The sequence below is a fragment of the Cricetulus griseus genome, chromosome 2, assembly GCF_003668045.3.
Source record: "Cricetulus griseus strain 17A/GY chromosome 2, alternate assembly CriGri-PICRH-1.0, whole genome shotgun sequence".
Lineage (NCBI taxonomy): Eukaryota > Metazoa > Chordata > Mammalia > Rodentia > Cricetidae > Cricetulus > Cricetulus griseus.
Genome location: NC_048595.1, coordinates 287,368,684 through 287,391,070, shown reverse-complemented (window position 1 = coordinate 287,391,070; position 22,387 = coordinate 287,368,684). Strand labels below are relative to the sequence as shown.

The window sequence follows — 22,387 nt, the reverse complement described above, 5'->3', positions numbered from 1 at the left end:
AGATGTTCACATGGAAGCCCTCAGTTCCATGGGATGACTGTTTCGGCAGAGAGAGAGACCCTGAGAGTAGAGACTGGGAGAGCCATGATTGTCAAGAACCAAACCAGACCCGCTGACCACAACTCAAGACAATAATGAATACAAAGAAACCTCGATGGCTGGCCACCCAGAGGTCGCTCCTAGGCAGTAGCAACAGCTAAACGCACACAGTTTTTCTCCTTGCCCATTTAAAAATCATAAGGATAGCCAGGCATGATGACACACACCTTTAATCCCAGCACTCAGGAGGCAGAGGCAGGTGATCTCTGTGAGTTCAAGATCTACACATCAAGGCCCAGGCTAATCATGGCCACAAAGTGGGACCTTAACTTAACAAAAAAACAAAGAACTGTAAGAGGAGACCCTAGAAGGTAGGCCAGAGAGCAGCAGGGATCAAACAACGACACTGAAACTGTGTGTAGCATGGCGCTGTGTTTTCACAGCGCCATATTTGGTTCACAGAGATTGGTTATGATGACACACAGAGAACCTACTATTTACTTCTCCAATGCAAAGAACTTGTTTTCCATAAAGGTGGCCATAAATCAGGGTACATTTAAGGGGGGGCCAGACTTTCATTTACAATGTGCTTACGAAGGGAAACCCAATCAACAAAGAGAGCAGCTACCACTGGAGAGGACATGGAATTAGCCCTGACCTGGACAAACACGGCAAAAAAGTCTACAAAGTGATTCGCCTGCGAGCATGGGAACCTGAGTTCTGCCCTGGTGGCATCCAGCAGTCTGGGACACAGTTGTAATCTCTATGCTGCATAGGCAGAGACAGGAGGATTCCTCCTGGGCTCACTGGCCAGCAGCCTAGCTGGCAAGGCCAAGTCCAGGGAGGGACTCTTACCTCAACAAACAAATAGATAAATGAATAAATGAGAGGTTGCCAGCTCCTGAGGACCAAACTCTGTGGCTGACCTCTGGTCTACACACACACACACACACACACACACACACACACACACACACACACAAATACCCAATTAAGCTTTTTAAAGGAAGGGTCCCATGCCTAAGTATTGTTAAAATGTGAGTGCACCAGGATTTTCCAACATGAGCAATCAGGGCAGGTTACCCCAACTGGAATTGAGCTGCAGTTCCCTAAGAGGGAACACAAATGTCCTCCCACCACCACCCTTCGGAGGACACCAAGGTCCCTAGAAATGGGAATTTCAGATGACGAGAGCCTAACATGAAATGAGAACTGTGTGTTGCTTGAGCATCAGGAGTAGGGCAAGGGCAGTCTATCCTCAGACCCTCCCAGCAGGGCCACTTCACAGTGACTCCAAGTCTATAATGAACCTCTGATGCTTATGCAGTTCTTACCTTTTTGCTATTATTCAGTGAAAAATTAGCAGCAGAAGTCTGGATCACTTTGGGTCCTAAGAGTAACAAAGAAGAGAAGGGAAAAGGGATTAGAGCAGTTAACTTACTGATTTTAAGTGTGAGAAAGACTTAGACAGTAGACACAAATGATCTCTTGTGCTGATCCTACTTTTTTAAAAGAGATTTTATATAAGTAGGTAAAAATACCCAAACAAGGAATAGACGTGCATTCTGCTGGGGGACACACCTTCCATGAACATTAAAGCAGAACAACCAACACACCATGGTGGGATCTCCATAGACTCCCTCCCCTGGGCTCTCTACTGGGCTCTTTCTATTGTACATGGCCCCAGTGAAATATTACTAAGAAATTGAAGGGACCAGCTCCCCATTTCGGCAGCCATAACAGCCTAACACATGCTTGCCTGACCATGCCTTGGTCACTAGGTCAGATGCCTGCCTCGTGGCAAGGAACCAATCAGAAGTTAGCTGGTGGTGCTATGCTTTATAGCTCTGGGCATGCTTTACGGACAAGTGCACAGCAATGATGTGCAGAGCATAGGAACCTCCCTGGGAGGGCCTATGAACCATAACAACCAGTTGGCCAATCAACACAGGGCAAGTCCTCCAAGCCTGCAGGCACACTAATCCTGAGCCTGTGCATATTCCTAGACACTCTCCTTATGCTGCCCTATAAGAACTTGGTCCCATGGCTTCTCAGAGTCTTTCCCCAGCCTTCCACCATGGTGGATGGATGAAAGGCCCGAGATAACATGGGGTTAGCTCATTAACCAACTGCAATAAAGCCTAGTGCTGTTTGCATCAAGTTTTCGCCTCTACCTGGTGATTGGGATTGCCTTGATCCTGGGCTGAGATCCTGGGGGCCTGAGCTACCAGGGTCTTTCAAAATGAAGTTAACACATTCATCCAATTAATCCAACCATCTAGAAATATTAAGCAGAAGTGACAAAGTGACAGATATCCTAGCATAAGCATGACATAGGGCTTTCTTGAGATAGATGTTTTATTAAGTTCTCTCTTCCCCAATTTTACTGCGATTAAAATACACAAAGAACTTACTATTTTAAGCGCATTTAAGAGTACAATTCAGCAGGATTAAGTAGTGTGCAGACATGGCCATCCATCTCTGTAACTCTTCTTGTAAAACCTAGTCTGCCCCACCAACTGACTTGGCACTCCACCCCTCCCTGCCCTGGTAACCCTCTTCGTGTACCTTGAATGGAATCACAAATCTGTTTTGACTGGCTTATTTCATCTAGTATAATGTCCTCACGACTCATACAGCAATGTGTCTAAACTGTCTATTTCTTCCCTTTTTACAATTTGTGTGTATGTGTGCCACAGTGTGCAGATGGAGATCAGATGACAACTCAACATAGTTGGTGCCCTCCTTTGGGGTTGTGAGGCTTGGCAGCAAGCTGCCACTGGCTGTGTGACAGTTTCCTGCAGGGCATCTCTTTAAACAGAAAGGTGAGTGACTCAAAACAGCTTAAGGGAGTCCCTGAAATTGACCAGAGTCAGAAAAAAAAAAAAAAAAAAAAAAACAGCCCTGAGTCCTCAAAGGAAGGAGAGATGAGGTAAGAAGAGGCCAGAGAGAACAGCTGCAGAGTCTGAGGTCAGACTGGCTGCCTGAAAGTGGTTAGACCAGAGTCACTTGGAAAGCTAACCTGTTGAGCTGCCAGCAGGCTGTGCAGTGTGCAGCTATCATTTCTGCTCCTATAAGGAGCCCCTCGTTGGACTTTGGTGGTACCCATACTTTGGTCTGTCGTGGGATCCCTATCTAGAGCGAGTGTTGTGTCTCCCCAGGGAAAGTTTTGTCATACAATAGCCATCTTGAGTGAATAACGTTCAGCTGTAGCACATGTCACATTTTCCTTACCGCTGCATGCTGTTTAAACAACCCAAAGAGCAGCTCTGGCACCCACTGGATGACTTTAACAATCTCTTGGAACTTATTCAGAGAAATGGCTGCCACCTGCCCTGACAGTGGCTTCTGCTTGATGCCTGCTGACTGCTCTTGCCCAGTCCTGTCCTCACTACCAAAGGATCTGGGGGCCCTCAGGGATACCTACAAGGATGTACTTCCCTGGTAATGGATATGTAAACTGGTTCACCATTTTAACTATTATGGATATGTTCCTATGAACACAAGTATACAAACACCTTTTCATGACCTTGCCTTTGATTATTTAGAAATCACAGGGAGAATCATCTGATACTATTTATATGGAATATTTGTTCTACCCCTTCTCTTCAACCCATCTGTTGTCTTTGGTTAGAAAAGAAGGCTTCTATAGATGAAATACAGTCTGTGTCATATTTGTGCATGTATTTATATGTGTGCATGTGCACACGTGTTGTGGAGTATATGTGATATGTGTATACATGGAGGGGAGGTGCATATATCTATGAACGCGCGCGCGCGCGCGCGCGCGCGCGCGCGTGTGTGTGTGTGTGTGTGTGCGCGCGCGCGTGCGCGTGCACGCGCGTGCGCACCCTCGCGCAGAGGCCAGAGAAGAGCATCAAGTGTCCTCCTCTATCACCCCCCACATTCGTCCTCTGAGGCAGGATCTCTCCCTGAACCTGGAACTCACATTTTTCAGCTAGGATGGAAGCCAGCAAGCCCCCAGTGATCCTCTGTCTCCATTTCTCCCACCAACAGTAGTGGGGATGCAGGTATACACTGGGATCTGGACTCAGCAAGCACTCTTAACCTCTGAGCCATCTTCCAGCCCCTCATGCTATACTTTAATCTATGCTACCTACTTCTGCCTTTTAAATGGAGAATTTAATCAACATAGATTTAGTTACTGGTTAGGAGGGCTCAATCCTGCTTCCTCTAACCCTCTGTTTGCTATGCATTTGCTTCCTGTTAGTCTCACAGCTTTTAGTTCTTCACTTAACACCCACGAGTTGTATTCTGATCAGAGTTTATAACAGTTTAGTACCAATGATACACAAAAACTCTTATCTTTCAACAATTGTGACAACATGTTCTTTATGAACACACACATGTACACACACGAACAGGCACACATATTGCACATTATGGGGAGGGGCATGCTGAGGATCAAACTGCAAACCCACGGCCTTGAACATGCTAGGTAGTCAAGTACTCTTCCACTGAGCTGCAGTTACAGTCTTTGTTATCTTCTACCCCAAGCTATAAAATACTGCTAATGATTTATTCTCTTATGTAGGAAACAAGGCCTTGTCTTGCAAATGCACAATAAGAACAGCTTTTACATTATGCACTTTTAAACATCAGCCTCTAAGTAATACAGAAAACAGAAAGTGGCTTTCACACTGACGTGGGAATAATGTGAGCTTTTATAATTACAACATTCACCTTTGCTAGGCTACATGTGTTTCAACCTGCAGGCTCCCTTCCAGCAACCAGTAGCACAGGGCTGGGGACAGCCACGCCCCCAGCTTTAGTTCGCCTGGGAATGGCCTACTCTCACTCCCACATTCTCATCAGAGACCGCATCTCACTACGTAGCCTGACCTCAAACACATGATCGATCCTCCCATCTCAGACACCCAAGTTCTGTTAACATGGGCCTGTGCCACCACACTCAGCCTCTCCCCCTCGCTTTTGAAGAACATTTTTGCTAGGCAGGATTCCAGGTTGAGAACTCTTTCAGCCTTTTGAATATATCAGTCTGCCTTCTGCCCCGAACAATTTAGACAAGAGCTGGCAGCCTCACTGGGATCTTCTATCTGTAATGAGTTCCTCTTTCTTGCTGTAGGCAGGGTTCCATCTGGTTTAGGCTTCCTACATAGTTCAGCTGCAGTGTCTTGGTATGAGACTAAATTTAGCCCCCCTGAGCTCATTAAGCTATTCACCGTTCATCAAATTGGGAGCTATTCTCCCTGCCTCTTCTTTCTTCTCCTGAGACTCCCACAATGTGTGTATCAGTCTACTTGATGGTGGCCCCAAGTCCCCTTAGGCTCTGCTTATTATTCCCCTCATTTTCCGATCTGCTTCTCAGACTCACCGTGCCCAACATCCTACCCTAGGTCTGCAGATGCTTCGTTTTGCCTGTACCTATCTGCTTTTATCTTTCTGCCGAGTGCTCAATTCAACTATGGTCCCTTTTAGCTCCAGAAATTCCTTTTGGTCTCTCTCCCTTTCCTGGCATTCCCACCATGCATTGCTCTCTGGCTCCTCTACACCATCCTCTTATTCTTTAAGACAGCTGTCACAGCCTTTGTCTAGCAGATCTGTCACATGGTTTCAGGGACAGAGTCTTCATATATTTACATTTTTTTTCTTTTGATGGCCATACTTTATTATTTCTTAGTTGGCTTTGCCTTTAAATATAACACTGTGGTGGCCTGGAAGTCAAGGCCTTCCCCACTCCCCAGAGGTTTCGTTTTGTTTTTGTTTTTGTTTTTGTTTTTTTTGCCTGGTTGGTTGTTGTTACTGTAGACTTGCTGACGAGCAGCTGGCAGGGTTAATTTAAGGTCTTCTTGGGTTTGTTTTCTTGTCTGCATTTCTCTGGACAGGTGTGGTGACTGTGTAATTTCCCCTGACTATGCTGCTGAATGTTTGGTTCCCAAGGGGAAGAAAGGAGGTCCATGAAGGGGTGGGAGGAGAAGGGGTAGCTAGCTCTTTAACTCCCTGGGTGTTGCCTCTGCTGGATGGGGGTGGGATTGCAACAATGGTGGTCCCAAGTACATCGGCAATGACTATATTCCCTGCTTCACCGCTATGACCAGAAGCAACAACTGAGCTCAGGTCCCCAGTTAGGGAGGACTGAGTCCTTTTGTCCACCTTAGCTCCCACAAGCTACATGCAGACGGATTCGGAACCTGAACCAAGATGTCTGCTTTAGAGCCAGCACGGGAATGAGAGCCTGCCACAGCACTCAGGGCCATACTGGCTAAAATCAGTCGCAGTGTCATGTCCAGCTGCTACCCAAGGATTTACAAACCTCCAATAGACCCCAGGATCCCAAAGTAGCTCTCCAGCAAGGTTCTACTGCTATGGCTGGTTCTACTGCTACGGTGGGAAAACATTCCTTTCCACACTACCATCTTCCTAGAATCCTTAGCATCTCTGATTCTTACTGATCGATTCTTCAGGGCTTTACCCTTAAGTGATTTTAAAATTAATTTACAGCTGGATTTGTCTAAAATATATTATTCTTGCCAAGTATGGTGGCACATGCCTTTAAACTCAGCACTTGGAGGCAGAGGCAAGTAGATCGCTATGAATTCCCATCAGCCTGGTGTACATAGCGAGTTTTAAGCTAGCCTGGCCTACACAGTGAGACTTTTCTTAGCTTGCGATGCCAATTCTCTGGGCTGCCTCTGAGACTGCCCCAGCCTCTGCCAACAGCCCTCCATCCAATCCAGACCATGCTGGTATAGTATATATGCCTTGACCAGCACAACTTCCTGTCTCAGAGGCACCTGCAAATGCTGCAAGGCTGTCTCCATGTAGGAAGAGGGCCACTCTGCAGCAAGACTTCCAAGACCAGTGGACTCTTATTCTGGCTTCTGGGAAAGTCTTAAGAACCGACACCTGAACTCTATGTTAACCAGGCACTCTGATCCTCAGTTTCCACATCTGCAGAATAAAGCAGTAACACAATGGTCGCTAAACTCCCCCTCTCCCCAACTCTCCAATAGTAACATTGCCACATAAAGTAATTAAGAAGAGAGTGCTAACAACAGCTACTTTCATGTGCTAATCTGGGCAGGGTGGGGGTAGAGGGGCACAGGGTGCTTGATTAAACACCGCTCTCATGCTCCCACATGTCTGTGAGGACTTCTGGGTAAGATTCATGCTTCAGCCAGGAGTCTGAATAAAGCAGACTGCCTGACTCAGGGAAGACAGGCCTCCTCAACATGCTGAGGTCTAAATAGACAAGCTAAGGAGAATCTGGTCTCCCGGTCTCAGGTAGTAACCCAAGTCACCACCATGACACTCAGGCCTGGACTCACACCAATCACCTCTTGGTTCTCAGGCCCCTGGACCCTGACTGATGCACTGGCTCTGCTGGCTCCCACTTGCTGACTATAGACCTATGGATTCCTTAACTCCAGAACTGTGTGAGCCAGTTCTCTTACTTTACATAGATATAAAAATAATATCACATATTATATAATCATACAGTATATACTATACCTCATAGTTATACCTGGATCTAATAATATACTATTAATAATTATTCATATTATAAATAATTTATACCTTAATATAAACACAAATGTTTATATTTATAATCATAAATATATACTGTATAAGTGTATACAGTAACGAGATCTAATTATAATAATATAATGGGTACATATGTATGTATGCATATACACGCACACACATGTATTCCTTATTGTTTGGCTTTCCAGAAGATTGACAGTAATCTGAATGATGAAAAAAAGTAATGGGAGACTGACATCACCCCTGTCTTGACCTCAGGGCATCAATTTTCATCTTCCTTTCAGAGTAAAGGCTGGGTACAATCTGGGGTGTTTGAGACAGAGTGGCTCGAGGAAACAAAAGCTAGCTAATATCCCACTGAGACTGCATGCAATATTAATGCCTCCCCTACCAATATGAAAGGACAGTTTGAAATGTGAGATAATGGACAAACCCTGGATTATGATTAATATAACTTTAATCCTTGGTGACTTAACAGGAAGGAGAAGAAGTTGGCTATAGTTGCTATGGTCACAACTGTGTCATTTTCATTAACACAAGGCACAGAACATCCCAATGGCCACCTTCTGCCTCCAGCCTCCTCTAGCCACCCAGCAGTCTAAACTTCAGTTGAGATTAAGACACTAGCTTTCTGAGGTCCAAATACCTCTGGAATATAACTAAGTCTTAATGCTGTTCACACTCAGTGTTAAGTGCATCCATCACTCACAACAGCTGCCACAAACTACCCTCAATGAACAAGCTATCTTACTTAAGAGGAAAAAGAAATGGAGGAGAGTACTATCTCACCAAGGCTGGCTGGCTCCTCCTGCCCATGTTGGAGATAAGACAGAAAAGACCCCAGTCTCTGAAACCTTGTGAGGACCACTCAGCTTCTGTGGATCTGTTTCGTGACTGTTAAAAAGAAAGTTGGGGGTGGGATGGGGAAACGCCTCAGTGGGCAAAGAGCCTGAGGTTCAAGCATGAGGACTGAAGTAAATGCTGAGCAATACAAAGGCCTGTCTACAATCTCAGGGCTCAGAGGGCAGAAACGGTCCCCAGAGTGAGCTGGCTGGGTTCAAGTGAGAGAGCCTACCTCAAAGTATAAGGTGGTGAGTAATAGAGAAAGATAGCTGACATCAACATCTGGATACACACACACACACACACACACACACACACACACTGACACAGACACACACACACACAGACACACACGCATACACACACAGATACGTACACACACACACAGACACAGACACATACACACACATACACACATACACATCAAAAACAAAATCCTAGAGGATGTCAAAGATAAAAACCACTAAGATGTGGCTCTTTTGCTAGGACAGTTTCTACTGCCTGGTGCTCATCACACAGTCCTGGAGCTTGAGATGTCACCAGTCCAACCCTCTACACCCCGAGTCCTAGTAACCTAGATTTTTACATGGTCTGTCTCTCCCTTAGTCAGTGGGTTCTGGATCCCCCAGGTCACAAAATGACTCTAGATATGTTTGGATGGGCTACATAACAAGTTCAAAGCCAGTTTGGCTTATTTAGGAAAAAGGAATAAGAAGAGGAAGAAGAGGAAGAAGAGGAAGAAGAAGAAGAGGAAGAAGAAGAAGAGGAAGAAGAAGAAGAGGAAGAAGAAGAAGAAGAAGAAGAAGAAGAAGAAGAAGAAGAAGAAGAAGAAGAAGAAGAAGAAGAAGAAGAAGAAATTATATGGTAAATAAAAGGCAGGAAGTAGAAGCTGCCAGCATTGACAAACTGACCCAGGCAGGCTGTTTGCCTGGCTGCTGAGGACGGCATGCCTACATTACCCAATGTGCCTGCTACACCTCCTGAGAAGACAAGGTTCAGGGCATGACCATCTCCTGCCCTGTGGGCTCAGAGAGAAGGCTCATCTCTCTTCACACTGAGGCCTGGCTGGAGTAAGAGGGCACAGCTGGGCTGGCAGCACCAAACTAAGGTGACTGAAAATGGAAAAATGATTAAAAGAAAGACTTACCCTCAATCCCAACGAAGACGGTCAGTCCAAAACAGATGAAGAAAACGACAAACACGAGGACAAAGTGACGCTTAGAGAGTGTGTAGAGCCGCATGGGCGCCAGTCTGTGGAGCAGAAGCCGCGAGTGAGAACCATCAAGTGTCACACAGTCCCTCCCCAGGAGTGAGGACAGTCAGGTCTCACCAGTCCCTCCCCAGGAGTGAGGACGGTCAGGTCTCACACAGTCCCTCCCCAGGCCAGCACCACCACAGGCTGCATCGGGCCCACTTCTCCTCAGCCTGGTGCTGGCCTCAGAAGCACACTGATCCAGAACCAGCTGACCATCCCTTACTAAATAGTCCAAATGACCTAGGTAATCTCTCATGAGTGGATCAACTGTACGCCTTGCATCAGAGCCACTGCCACTCTGGCCTGCCTCAAGCAGACCAAACTCATCTCTTGTCGTTGTTGGAGAATGAACTGTTTGTCCCATGCCAAGGAGAAATGTCACCACACCACAGAAGTGACCTAACCTTTTACATACCCCACTTCTAGCTGCCACGGTAGACACAGCTCAGACTGACAAGGAGCCTGACTCCACCATACAGCCTTCACTACCATGCCCAGACTGAGAATGCCAGGGACCAGAGGCACCAGCCATTTCACACTCAAGAGTCCCTCAGAGCTTCCAGCAGAAGCCCCCACCCTGGTGAAGAGCAGCCTACCCTTCCCAGAAGAGAGCTTCTGACTCCTCATCAGGGGCCTACAACCCTCTGTGACCTACAGGAGCATAGGCCATTCACAGGCTTGATCCCAGCATGCACCGACACTTTCCCTCAGAACAAAACATGGAGAGAGAGCTCAGCGGTTACAGCCATGTACTGCTCTAGCCAAGGACTCGAGTTCAGTTCCTAGAACCCACATCAGGTGGCTCACAACTGCCTGTAACTCCGACTCCAAGGGATCTTATGCCCCCTTGGCCTCAGTGGAAAATTACACATACCCCCACAACAGATACCTGCACACATACACAATTTTAAAATGAAAACAAATCTTTTTTTTTAAGATTTTATTTATTATGTATACAACAGTCTGCTTCCATGTATATCTGCACACCAGAAGAGGGCACCAGGTCTCATAAGGGATGGTTGTGAGCCATTATGTGGTTGCTGGGAATTGAACTCAGGACCTCTGGAAGAGCAGTCAGTACTCTTAACCTCTGAGCCATCTCTCCAGCCCTGAAAACAAATCTTTAAAAACACACACACACACACACACACACACACACACACACACACACACACACACACACACACACACAGAGGAAAATGTTCCTGTTCAGCACTCCATGTAGCGTATTAGGCGGGTACACCAGAGAAATCTCTAAGTACACTCAGCTTTGTAAAATGCTGGCAAACTGTAGGCACAAAGCTGGGCCCTCCAGAGTGGCTGCACCTGTGGTCCTGCTGCTTGACTTGGAAGCTGAAAGCAACAGGAAGGCAGAGTCCACGCAGACAGAGGTGTGGCCTGGAGAGTCAGGGTAAGGTTGCTGACTTGTGCTCACAGGGCACACCCCTTCCTTCCACATGTGCCTGAGACTCCAGATGGCAGGAAGTCAGTCAGCCACGGGGCTGGGCAGACTCAGCACAGACAAAGGTGAGGCCTGGGAGCCACTGCCACTCTGACGTGGCACTGCTGACTAAGTAGGGCCCCTGTGCAGTCCCCTGGGTGGCCTGGCTGCCTTTCAGGCCACTGTCCATGCATTTTCTGAAAGATTGAGTAAAGCCTGGAGGTTTCCCTGGGACTCTGGCCCCAACAGAGACCCATAAGACACCTGTTGACATGACAGGAGAAGCTAGTGAAACGAGAGTGTGCTGCTGGCTTAGAGTAAGGGCCGGGAGGGCCTCGTGTATCAGAGATAGAACTGGCCTCTGGGAAGGAGCCAGATTTCTTTGTAAAACACAGTTCTCACTCCAAAAGGGCATAAGAAAGAGTATATTCTGAGTTAAACATGAGTGACCAGGGCCTAGGTACATGGATTCATTACTTTAAAGGGTTTATTTGGCTGTTTGTCATCAAAGGAAGCCAGGGCAGGAACCTGGAGGCAGGAGCTGATGCAGAGGCCATGGAGGGGAGCTGCTTACTGGCTTGCTCATCACGGCTTGCTCAGCCTGCTTTCTTATAGAATCCAGGACCACCTGTCCGGAGATGGCACCAGCCACAATGGGCTGGGCCCTCCCACATCAGTCACTAATTAAGAAGATGTCCCACAGGCTTACCTGCAGCCCGATCTGATGGAGACATTTTCTCAGCTGGGGTTCCCTTCGCTCTGATAACTCTAAGCTGTGTCAGGTTGGCATAAACCAGCCAGCGTGGCCCGTTACTGCATCACAAAAGTTTCACCTGATGGTAAGGATGTTACAGAGGTAGGTGGTGGATGGCGAATGGGAGAGCTAGAGCTGTGAAGGTGACCCTGGCTTTCAGTTCACCCTGCAGCAGTCCAGCATACAGGTGTGTCTTTTCCAGTTGGGTTCACACCTCGGATTTACAGATAGGGAAGCTGAGATCCGGAGGTGACAGACCTGCCCAGGTTGTCACAGCCATGCTGTCTGGCAGCCCCTGTGGCTTCCCTGGAGGGAGGAGGCTCTGAGAAACAGGACCCAGTTAATGCGCATCTGAAAAGGCCCATGGAATGCCAGTTCTGGAAGAAGACCAAGTGTCCCTCTTGTCCCTCCCTGTGACCCAGGTGTCTATTTATTTACACAGTGTGTTTGGATATGTTTTTGTTTTAATACTGAAAGGAAGGGATGGCTTCCAGGCAACTGCATAGGACATTTCCATGTAGAAATCAAAATTTACACAAAGCTAAATGGACTGGGTGGTGGAAACAGTGCAAACAGAGTTAGTTAACAGGATCTCACCAGTGTTAATGATGCAATTGAGATAAATGTGCCAGGTCACATGAGGCGCTCGGATCAGGGGAGGTTGGAGGGGGGTGTGCAGGAACAGTGTTGTCTTTGCCGCTCTCCTATGAATTGAAAGTGGCTTTTAGAAATCTCAGAGCCATTTGTGAACTACGACTACACTGTGTTCAGAGTGACCCGATCCTGCTAGTAGATCAGAGACCAAGAAAATGGAGAGCTCATTGGACAAAGGCTAAAGCAGAGGCTTGGAGGCAGAGAAATCAAAGCAAGATTAGATTTTAAAACTGGAGTTAAAAATGCACCCTTGTGGCCAAGCATTGTGCCACACGCCTTTAATCCCAGCACTCAGGAGGCAGAGGCAGGTGGATCTCTCTCTAGGTTCTGAACTATGTAGCAAGCCTGAGGACAGACAGGGCTACACAGAGAGACCCCTTCTCAATAAACAAACAAACGTGCCACTCAATGCATGATCACTTAGCAGATGAGAAAGCAGCCGAGTAAGGAGACATTAAGAAAGTGCCCGATGACACTTTCATCGGCTAATGGCTAAGCCACTTTTCACAAGACAGTCAAATGCTTCCTAAGAGTATGCCTATCCCCCCCAGCCAAACAAAATTAAAAATGAAACTCAGAACTGTATAACGGCATGGAAGGCCCCTATCTCGCTCACGCAGGCATGGAAAGCACTTATCTCGAAGCATCTGAACACACTTTCGAGGCTCACTCAGTTATATGGATCCCTGCTTGCAGGCCTTGCCCTGCCCACTGTCACTGACTCATCAACCAGTGCCAGCCCCCAGGTACCTCTCCTTCCTCAAGTGAGAGACCCCAGCCACTATTAGAAGAGCAGACCACCTCTTAGGGTCTCCCACCCCAGCCAGGAGCTGCCTGCTGCTCCAAGTATGTGCACTGTGCATGATAAACATCTGATCACTTCTGAGTCTCCAGTCTCTTACTTTCTGTGCCCTCGTCTATGGTTTCTTCCTTTGGGTTCTACCACATTCCCTGCTATGATAAACAATCAACTACTGTATATGTAACTATCTTCTCCCTAGGTCACCTTTAGTGGCATCTGGCAGTTTTGTCTTCTACACTGAAGGCAGGCAAAGCAGCTCCATGTCACTGTGGTTCAGAGGCCATCTAACACCTACACAATCCTCAAGGATCAGGCTCACCAGGCACACGGAGCATCCTGGCTTGACCAGCTGGAAAGTCCAGTCCCCATGGCCTGGCTGAGTGGCTCTGAGTCCCTGTCACCACCATTATGTCCACTAAGCACTTCTCTCTCCCACAAGGGCCCCTCATAGCCCATAAAACAGTGGGTAGAGAGGGTGGGAGACAAGAACTGATGACAACTCATGACGGGCTGTTAAGTCAATGACAAGGCAGGACTTAGCTGCATGGATTACGTGAGTGAGCACCTCATGGTGCTGGCTTGACTGTTGTGGTATATTTAACTATGTAAAGGTGTGCTGTATTTGTTTAATTATGCAAAGATATACTGCATTTGTTTCACCTTGCCTGCCCAAGGCACCTGAATGGATTAATAAAAAGTTGAATGGCCAGTAGCTAGGCAGGAGAGGGAGACACAGGGCTTGCAGGCAGAGAGAATAAGTAGAAGGAGAAATCTAGGCAGAAGAGAGAAGAAGAAAATAAAGGAAAATGAGAGGGGCATGCCCAGGGCCGGAAGCCAGGCAGCCCCTGGCCAGACACAAGAAGCAGTGATAGTAAGACACACAGAAGAAAAACAGGTAAAAACCCCAGAGGCAAAAATGTAGATGAAGGGAAACAGGTTAAGTTATAAAAGCTAGCAAGAAATGAGCCTAAGCTAAGGTAGAGCACTCATAACTAATAATTAGTCTCCATGTCATGATTTGAGAGCTAATTGGTGGCCCAAAAGAAAGTCTGCTACACTTTTTGCAGAGGGCAAACCCATCATCACCTTTACAGAACCCCAAAGCATCACCTAAAAGGAAGCAGGTTCGCTCCCGAGACTTCTCTCTTCAAGCCACTAGAATGTGGAGAAGACTGAAGCTACAAGGCTGGGGAGGTGGTAAAGTACCTGCCATACAAGCATGAGACCAACATAAATCCATGCTCAGCACAGCACACACCTGTAATCTCAGCATTGGGGAGGCAGAAAAAAGCCAGTGAATTTCTGACGCTCCAGGCCAGCCATTCTAGCCAAATCTGTGAGCTGCAGATTTGGTGAGAGAGAGACCATCTCTAAAAGTAAGGTGGCGAGTGACTGAGGGAGACAGCCAGCCTTGACCTGCAGCCTCCACTCGAGCACTTTGTGCAGGCAGACATGCACTCATGTATGGAAAACAGAGACTGGAAAGAGTACACAGGACAATTGGTTGGCTACTTGGTCAAACAATGCCCAGATTCCCCACTTCAGTGGGAAAGGAGACTTGGATCTCTCACCCCACTTCACATTTTAGTTGAGTCTATTTTTTCTCCTGCAATTGGCATAAAAACAATGTCTCCTTTGGTTCAAGGTACTGGCCTGATGCCCACAAGCCTGGATCCCCACTTTCTACCATGTGAGTGACATTTTTTCCCTCTTGGGATAGGGATAAGCCGAGTGCTTGGAAGGCTGTTTTACAGGTTGTGGAATTATCGAACAAAGGGTTTAGAGTAATGTAGTGAAAAACCTAATAGGATAACCAATCATGTTAGTTATCAGTTGTACATTTGCTTCTCTGCTGGGGGGAGGCATTTCTTTTGTTTTCTTATAATTTATTTATTGGTTTTCTTCCTCATGTAGCCCTGGCTGACCTGGAGCTTGCTAGGTGGAACTCTCTGGCCTCAAACTCAGAGATCCACCTGCCTCTCTCTGCATGGTCCACCCTGCTCTGCAACTTTTCATTTTTCAAGCAGGATTTTAATTTGTTGCCCAGGCTAGACGCATACACTGGGTTTAAGAGATCCCCTTGCCTTAGCCTCCCAGTCACTACCAGAACCCCAGGAATGGGCCATCACGCCCAGATTTCCTCCTTACATTTGAAAAAACAAAATTTAGACCCTGGCACAGATAACTCTGAAAATCCACTGTGTAAAAAGTCTCTGCTCCTTTAGCCAGCCCCCACCAATGAGAGGGAAAATTGTCATTTCCTGTGTACCTGCTTGATACCAGGCTAGCCACTGGGGGAACAGGTATTAGCAGGCCATTTAGTATAGGGAGAAGTGGGAGGAGGAGTTGGGGCAGCAGGAGGTAGAGGTGGAATCTGAACCCACAATGCACACAGCATCCCCTCACACTCTCTACAGTTCCTTACCATCTTCATCTTTTTAAATAACTGATACTTGACAAGAAATGCTAGGGGAAAACCTGAAGGTTGAAGCTCCAATCAGCTAAGTCGAATAGACTGCAAACTATTGAGCAGACCTCCAAAGGGGGCATCATGAGGCCACTCAAGGCCTAACAATTGTACACATTTTAACCAACAAAGATCTAGTCTCCCTGGGCCACAAGCCCAGTGGCTCGCACCCAGATACATTCTGGCTAGGTCATCGAACATCCTGCCAAGCCAAACAGGAGGAGGATGCGGGGAAGGCCAGACACTGATCACACAGGCCACGTGTGTGATGGGCATGGGATAGCCCAGTGCCAGGCTGTACAGTCCAGAACCCAGGCAGGAAAGCCTCTCCACCGTGGGTCAGCAGGGTGACCTGGGGCGAATCGCTGTCTGCCTCTCTACAATGCTGGGCCCCTAAACTGTAACATCCAGGAAACAGGCGCCCAAAGTTGCCAGGAGGATGAAGCCTTGTTCCCAAGCATCCTTGACCGGGCACACATTAGCTGCCATCTGCTGTCAAGAGTGTGGGCTCTGGAGTCTGACTGAGGAAGCTACAGTCCGTCTCAGGGAGACTTAAGAGTTACATGCAGACACTCGCTGACTCCCATACACCTGTTTCCTTTCCCTTACTTGTAGCTTGGAGTAATATGAGTAAAGCCCCTACAGGAGGATAGTGGTGAGAAAGTTCATAAAACAATGAATGAAAAGTAACACAGTAGGGGCTGGCCAGGAGCCTCGGGAGGTAACAGTGCTATTCTTCCAGAGGACCTCCGTTTGGCTCCCACCGCCCACAAGTGCTTGTAACTCTAGCTCTGGGGAGCCCAACATCTTCCTCTGGCCTTTTGGGGTACCAGTACACACATGACAGGTACTCACACATAAACAAAATAAAACAGAATTTTAAAGGGGATACAACAGTCTCTACCACACAGTTAACATTCAAGTTTTCTTTAAATTTTTTAGACATCATTTTAATTCAGGAAAAAAAAATTACCCTAAGAGATATACACCACTCTTATTTATCCTCTTGCCCATCATAGGCTAAGGCCTGCCTCCCAGACAGCAAATGCCCGGGGCTGCCACACTGTAGGTGACAAACCCTTAGCACAGCTGCAGTTTGCAATAGTTCCCAGCGACCTTCCCCTAGTAATGGCTTTCCTCTGGTCTAGTTCCTTGTCCTGTAACACAGTGTAGTCTCCTGGGTCTCAGACCTGGATCAAGGCCCATCTCTCCCACATCATCTGACCCCCCCTACCTCGCCGTAAAGTTCTAAGGATGGGGTCCTGCCAAGCAGATCCAGGCTTGGGAAAACACCCCTGAAGCAAGCAGCTACCCCTCCGCTACAGAGCCCTAACTCCTGGAGAAGGTACCATTCCCAAGAGGCAAGAAAGACTACCTTTGAGTGCTGCCCTGCAGCTGTGCAGAGGCCGGGGCGCTAACTCACCTCCAGCTGGCCTCTAATCCACCTGAGTCAGGATTGCCTCCATGGGCTGAAGTGACCGAAGTCAAACTTCTAAGGAAGTAGGAGGAAAGACCTCTTTCCACCGTGAACTCTTGCATTGAGAAGATGCTTCCCGAGTTACCCTGCTGCCCCCAGAACCCCGAATGAGACTCAGAATGGCATCCGGTCGCCCGAGGCCACCTTTCAACCTCCACGCCGCCCCCGACTCCAGGCACTCCCTCACCGCTACTTCGGTGCACACCCAGGCGACAGCTGCGTCAACAGCAGCTTTAGGGATGGCGTCCCTGGGGTTCGGGTTTCCTCGTTAAAAAATCTCTGCACTTCACAGAGCGACTCGGGCCCCAAGTCAGCAGATTGTAAAACTCGTATAAAACTCAGCAGCAGAGAGATCTAACGAGGCTGAGCCAGCCCCGGCGTGCCCACGTCACCAAACGCCACCGAGAAGCGCGTCTGGGGCAGCTGAGGACCCCGATCGCAGCTGGGAGTCCAGCTCCAGCTGGCGGGTGCGCGAGCCCCGGCACCCTCACTCTGGACGCGGAGCAGCTACGGGCCAGCCCTCTCCGCCGGTCCCCGCTGAGACTTGCTCGCGCTCGCCCGCAGCCCCGCGGCGCTCACGAGCCGGGGACCCCAACTTCAGGCCCCGGGACCCCACGCCCAAGCCACGGCCCACCACTTACGGTTCCATCTCGGAGCCCCGGGCCCTCGGCCCCCGCCGGCGCGTCCCGAGCCCGCCCGGCGTCCCGCAGCCTCCGTAGCCGCAGCCCGAGCCACCCGCGAGGCCGAGCAGCCGGCCGCGGAAAACGCATCAGAGCGCGACGCTCAGTCACGTGCGCGGAAGCGGCGGGCAGGCGGGCGAGCGGGGCGGAGCGGCCTCCCGCAGCAATCGCGCTGGACACCTGTCACGTGGGTGATCGTCGGGGATAGCCCAGCTCCGAGGCCAAAAACCACCCAAGAGCACGAAACCCCAGAGGCCGTGTCCAAGTCCCCAGACACTCGTCATGGCTGCTTCCTCTTTTCTTCATCTCCGAAGGAGAGAGGAAGTAAGCAAGGAACTGTTAGCATCTCTCTAAAGTTTGCTACTGTGTTAAGGTGTTAACTTGTGCCAGAACCTTGCGTCTCTCTAACAACCATTAAAACTAATGCCCAATCCAGTAGCTGAGGGAGACGAGCATGCCCAGTGCAGCGTCTCATCCTTCAGCCTGCACGACTCAGGCCAACTCCTGTATCTCCCTTCACCTTTGCTGCCTTCCGCGATACAGGAGTTTGAACTCATCAACCCCAATCTATCAGGGTAAAGCGGATGTTAGTCCTACCGCTGTTGCCACTCACCACTTTTTATGTGCCCTCACTCCTTCCAAGATTTGACAGCCTAGCACGGAAGACACTGCACATGAGCATTAGCCAAGTGATTCAGGAGGATTTTGCTGACTGACTAGAAGTATACCAGTCTGCCTTCTAAAACTGGGAGAATTGGGATGCCTTCTCGAAATGGGATCAGAGACAAGAAGGCAGGGGCCAGTGAGTGCCCTCACCTTCTGACTATGGTGAGCTGGTGGCTCTGCTTGACTGGAGACTTTTCATAGTATAAACATTGAAAGTGCCAAACTCAGAGGAAAAAAAAAAAAAAAAAAAGGTCCAGCCAAAGAAACACATCCTGAGCAGAGCCAAAGAAACACACTTTGGCCCTGCAACCAGAGCCGAAGAAATGCATCCTGACCCTGAAACCAGTGCCAAAGAAACACACTTTGTCCCTGGAATCAGAGCCAGTGAAAGAAATACACCCTGGCCCTAAAATTAGACCCAAAAGGCTAAAAAGGACCAGTGAAAGAAACACACTTTGGCCCTGAAACCAGAGCCAAATCTGACCCTAAACCGCTGCAGAAAAAACAACCAATCCCTGAGCATAAGATCAAGCCAATCTGATCTCAGGGATTGAAATCTGACCAATTCCCACCTTGGAAATCTCCCTGGAAAAAACTCTGCCCCCTAAGAAGCCATATATAAACCCTGTGCCAGTTCAGCTAGTGGCTGTGCGGGCTGCCCAGCTGTCCTCTACCACCCTGGCAGAGGGCAACCACTCTCCTGGATTCTTCCTTCCCAATAAATCTCTTGAATGAGGTTTGGGTGAAACCTTTCCTTAGCCTGAATGGAGTGGAGGAGAGAAGTAACAACTTTTCCAGGAGCCAAAGCAGAGAGGAGTGGAGCCAGCAGAGCAGGGCTGTAACTCTCCTCCCTACCACCACTCAGGAGGGGGGGGGGACCTGAGTCAAACTGTAACAACCTCTCCTGCCAGAGCAGAGCTGTTACACTGGGGAAGCCTATCCCTGGAGCAGGACTGTAAGCTGTTACGCTTAACTATGACCTGAGGTATTCTGTGACTCCTGAGTACCAGAATACCTTTCCATCTGAGGTGCAACATTCAGTATTCTGTGGCTCTCAAGTACCAGAATCCATCCCCATCCGATCCAAGCCATCAAAATGCTTACACCACATCCTGAAGAGACCCCTCAGATGCAGGCAAAGCTTGAGAGCAAGTCACAGCCTGGGCCCTGGTTTTTATTGCTGTGGGATGTTTCTGTGAGTTACCAGGCAAACCTGTCTTAACATTAAAAAAAAAATGTCCTTAGTTTGGTTCCGCCAAGAACAGAACTAGGGACAGCAGTCTCCATGTTAATTCCATCAAGAACAGGGACCTGGAGAGGTGACAAAGGGAGGGAGGCAGAGGAGTACACTGGAAGGGTCTGAGGTGGCTGGAAGCTCCACCACACGTGGCTGATTGGTCTACAGGAGAGTGCCAGAGAAACCGCCAGAAACAGAGTCCAGAAGCCACCGTCTCTTGGCTTATCCTGTCATCTGTGGCCCATGGGTTAAGGTTTTGCCTACACATCCGGTATGACTACTCATCCCAGGCAAACAACCTAGGGCCAGTGCCTGTAGGTACCGGGCAGCCCACAAGTGACAAGTGAGTCTCCCTTGTCAGCAGTAATGGGCCAGGGTCTGTGGTGGCAGAGGCTGGAACCATATGTGTGAGTTTCCTCCAGGACAAGGGAAGCAGAGTGGCATGAGGACCAAGGTGGAAAGCCAAAGCAGGGACAGCATGAGTCTGGGCAAGTCCAGATCTGGGGAACTAGCTAAAGGGATCCTGCACTTAGAAATGGGGGTTGCTATGGAAATGCTAAATGAGACATGTGGGAATGACTAGTAGTCCTTTCTTGAGGCTCCAGCCTTGTCTCTGAGATAACCTCAGTGAGTGCCTACCTGAGGGTGAGTTCCTCCAGCAGAGCAGGCAACCTGAGCACATGTAGGGAATCCTAGCACTGATCCAAGATCGGGGCAGGGAGGGGGGAAGATGAAACAAAGGAGCAGATGAGCAGATTAGCTGGGGACAGTGGGTCACAAAATGTGCTGAAGTGAGGCCACTTGGGGAGCTTTAAGAAACCTCAACCCAGTTAAAGCAGGTCTGAAGTGCAGCTTGGGACCGGTGCTTTGTAGCCACCTCCCCGCTCCCCCCCCCGGACTCAATCAACTGCCGCTTTTCCTGGGGGCCAGCTGCATCTCTGAGCTCCAGTTCTGTGGATACTCTCTGTATCCTTGTAAGAAACCCTTTAATGCTCAAAACCCACAATCATAAATGCTGCTGTGCCATCCGTGCAGAAAGTGATGGTGAGTGCCCCTAGCTATCCCTGGCACGGGCATGGCTCTTAATGCTGGGGACTATGACAAAGCTCCCATCGCACTGGCCTGAGAAGAACAGTGATTTCCTCTGCAGTCCCCAGGATACAGAAGCTGGCCACCTGCAGAAGCTTCCAGTCTCCACAGTGGCCACGAGACCACGCAGAGGTCAACCTGCCCTTTCCAGAACATGGGCAGGTTCTAGAATCATCAGGGCAGTCACAAATTGAGTGACAAACCTGGGGCAGTGATACAGTTAGCTTCACTTAGAGATTGAAATCCCACCTTGGAATCCTGCTGAGGTTGGGTGGAGAAGCACAGTGGATATGCTGTCCTGGAGCAAATGGCTAAAGGGGCTCTTTACTGGCCATGCAGGTGCATGGAGACAACAGAAACAACACAGCATTGCCGCCGCATTCTTTCCAAGTTCTCTTTGGCTCCTTCATTCCACAAGGAGCAGAGCAAGACAGGGAGTGACCACTGGCTCCCACTGCCCCCCCATTACAGAGGCAGCACTCACAATGGGGGTCTCTGATGGGAGAAGAAGGGGGAAAGCAAGAGCAGGCAGGCATAAGTACCTACTTCTGACAGATGGACAGTCCTGAGCTCAACCGGTTTCCTGTGTAACAAGTCAAAGGCTGCTCAGTTAGATCATAACAGTCCATAAACTGCTGAGGCAGGGAAGGCTGCGGTGGAGCCAGTCCTAGGCACAGGATGGATCTGCCCAGCTATAGTGCCCATCGTCACAAAGAAATCCTCTGCTTTGGCCTTGAACACACAGATGGGGTCTTTCCCTTGGTTTCCTGGCTCTGGACTAAAGCAAACGACTCAAGAACACACAGGGTAGGGGAGGATGGAGTACAGAAAGTTCCAGAGCAGGCACAGCAGTGGCCTGGGCCAACAGACCTGGGGGACTTCTGAGAGTGAACCTGGACTGATGGGGGAGGTCCTTCTGTGTATATGATTGTCTTATTGGTTGATAAATAAAGTACTGTTGGCCAATAGGAAAACAAGATAGGTGGGACTAGGAGTCAAGGAGGATTCTGGGAAAGGTAGGAGAAAGCACAGAGTCACCATGTGAGCCTGGGAAGACAAGATGCTTCTGCTGGCGTCCGATAAGATAAGTCTTATAAAAATATATAGATTTATGATAATTAAGACTGAGCTAACAGATGAGAAATCCTAGTCATTGGCCAAGCAGCACCTAATATAAGTCTCTCTGTGTTACTTGGGACCTTAACATAGCGGCGGGTGAAACTTGGGCGGCCTGGCGAAAAGCACCCAAATGGCAGCAGGGCTTGGGAGGCTTGGCGGAAAGACTTATTTTACACTGGACCATAAGTGGTGGTATTAGAGATGTCTACCTGCACACAGGGCCTAAGGCGGTGGCTTAGGGAGAGCTTGCCTCCTGACACCCTTTCCTAGAAGGGTGTTATGGTTCAAATGCATCCGTTTGCTACAATTTACTTTTCATACATTGCTCATCTGGATC

General features: G+C 48.7%; 1 protein-coding gene across 1 annotated transcript in view; it reads right to left on the bottom strand.

Moving 5' to 3' along the window:
- Positions 1 to 18,056, bottom strand: part of Tmem181 (transmembrane protein 181) — a 39,221-nt gene extending 21,165 nt beyond the window's left edge. The window contains exons 1-3 of the mRNA XM_027401078.2: positions 17,901 to 18,056; positions 9,557 to 9,660; positions 1,374 to 1,429 (exon numbers count right to left, since the gene is read on the bottom strand). Of these exons, the coding sequence (XP_027256879.1) occupies positions 1,374 to 1,429; positions 9,557 to 9,660; positions 17,901 to 17,908 (168 nt within the window). The 5' untranslated portion in view covers positions 17,909 to 18,056. The remainder of the gene's footprint in view (positions 1 to 1,373; positions 1,430 to 9,556; positions 9,661 to 17,900) is intronic.
- Between the last annotated feature and the right edge of the window lie 4,331 nt (positions 18,057 to 22,387).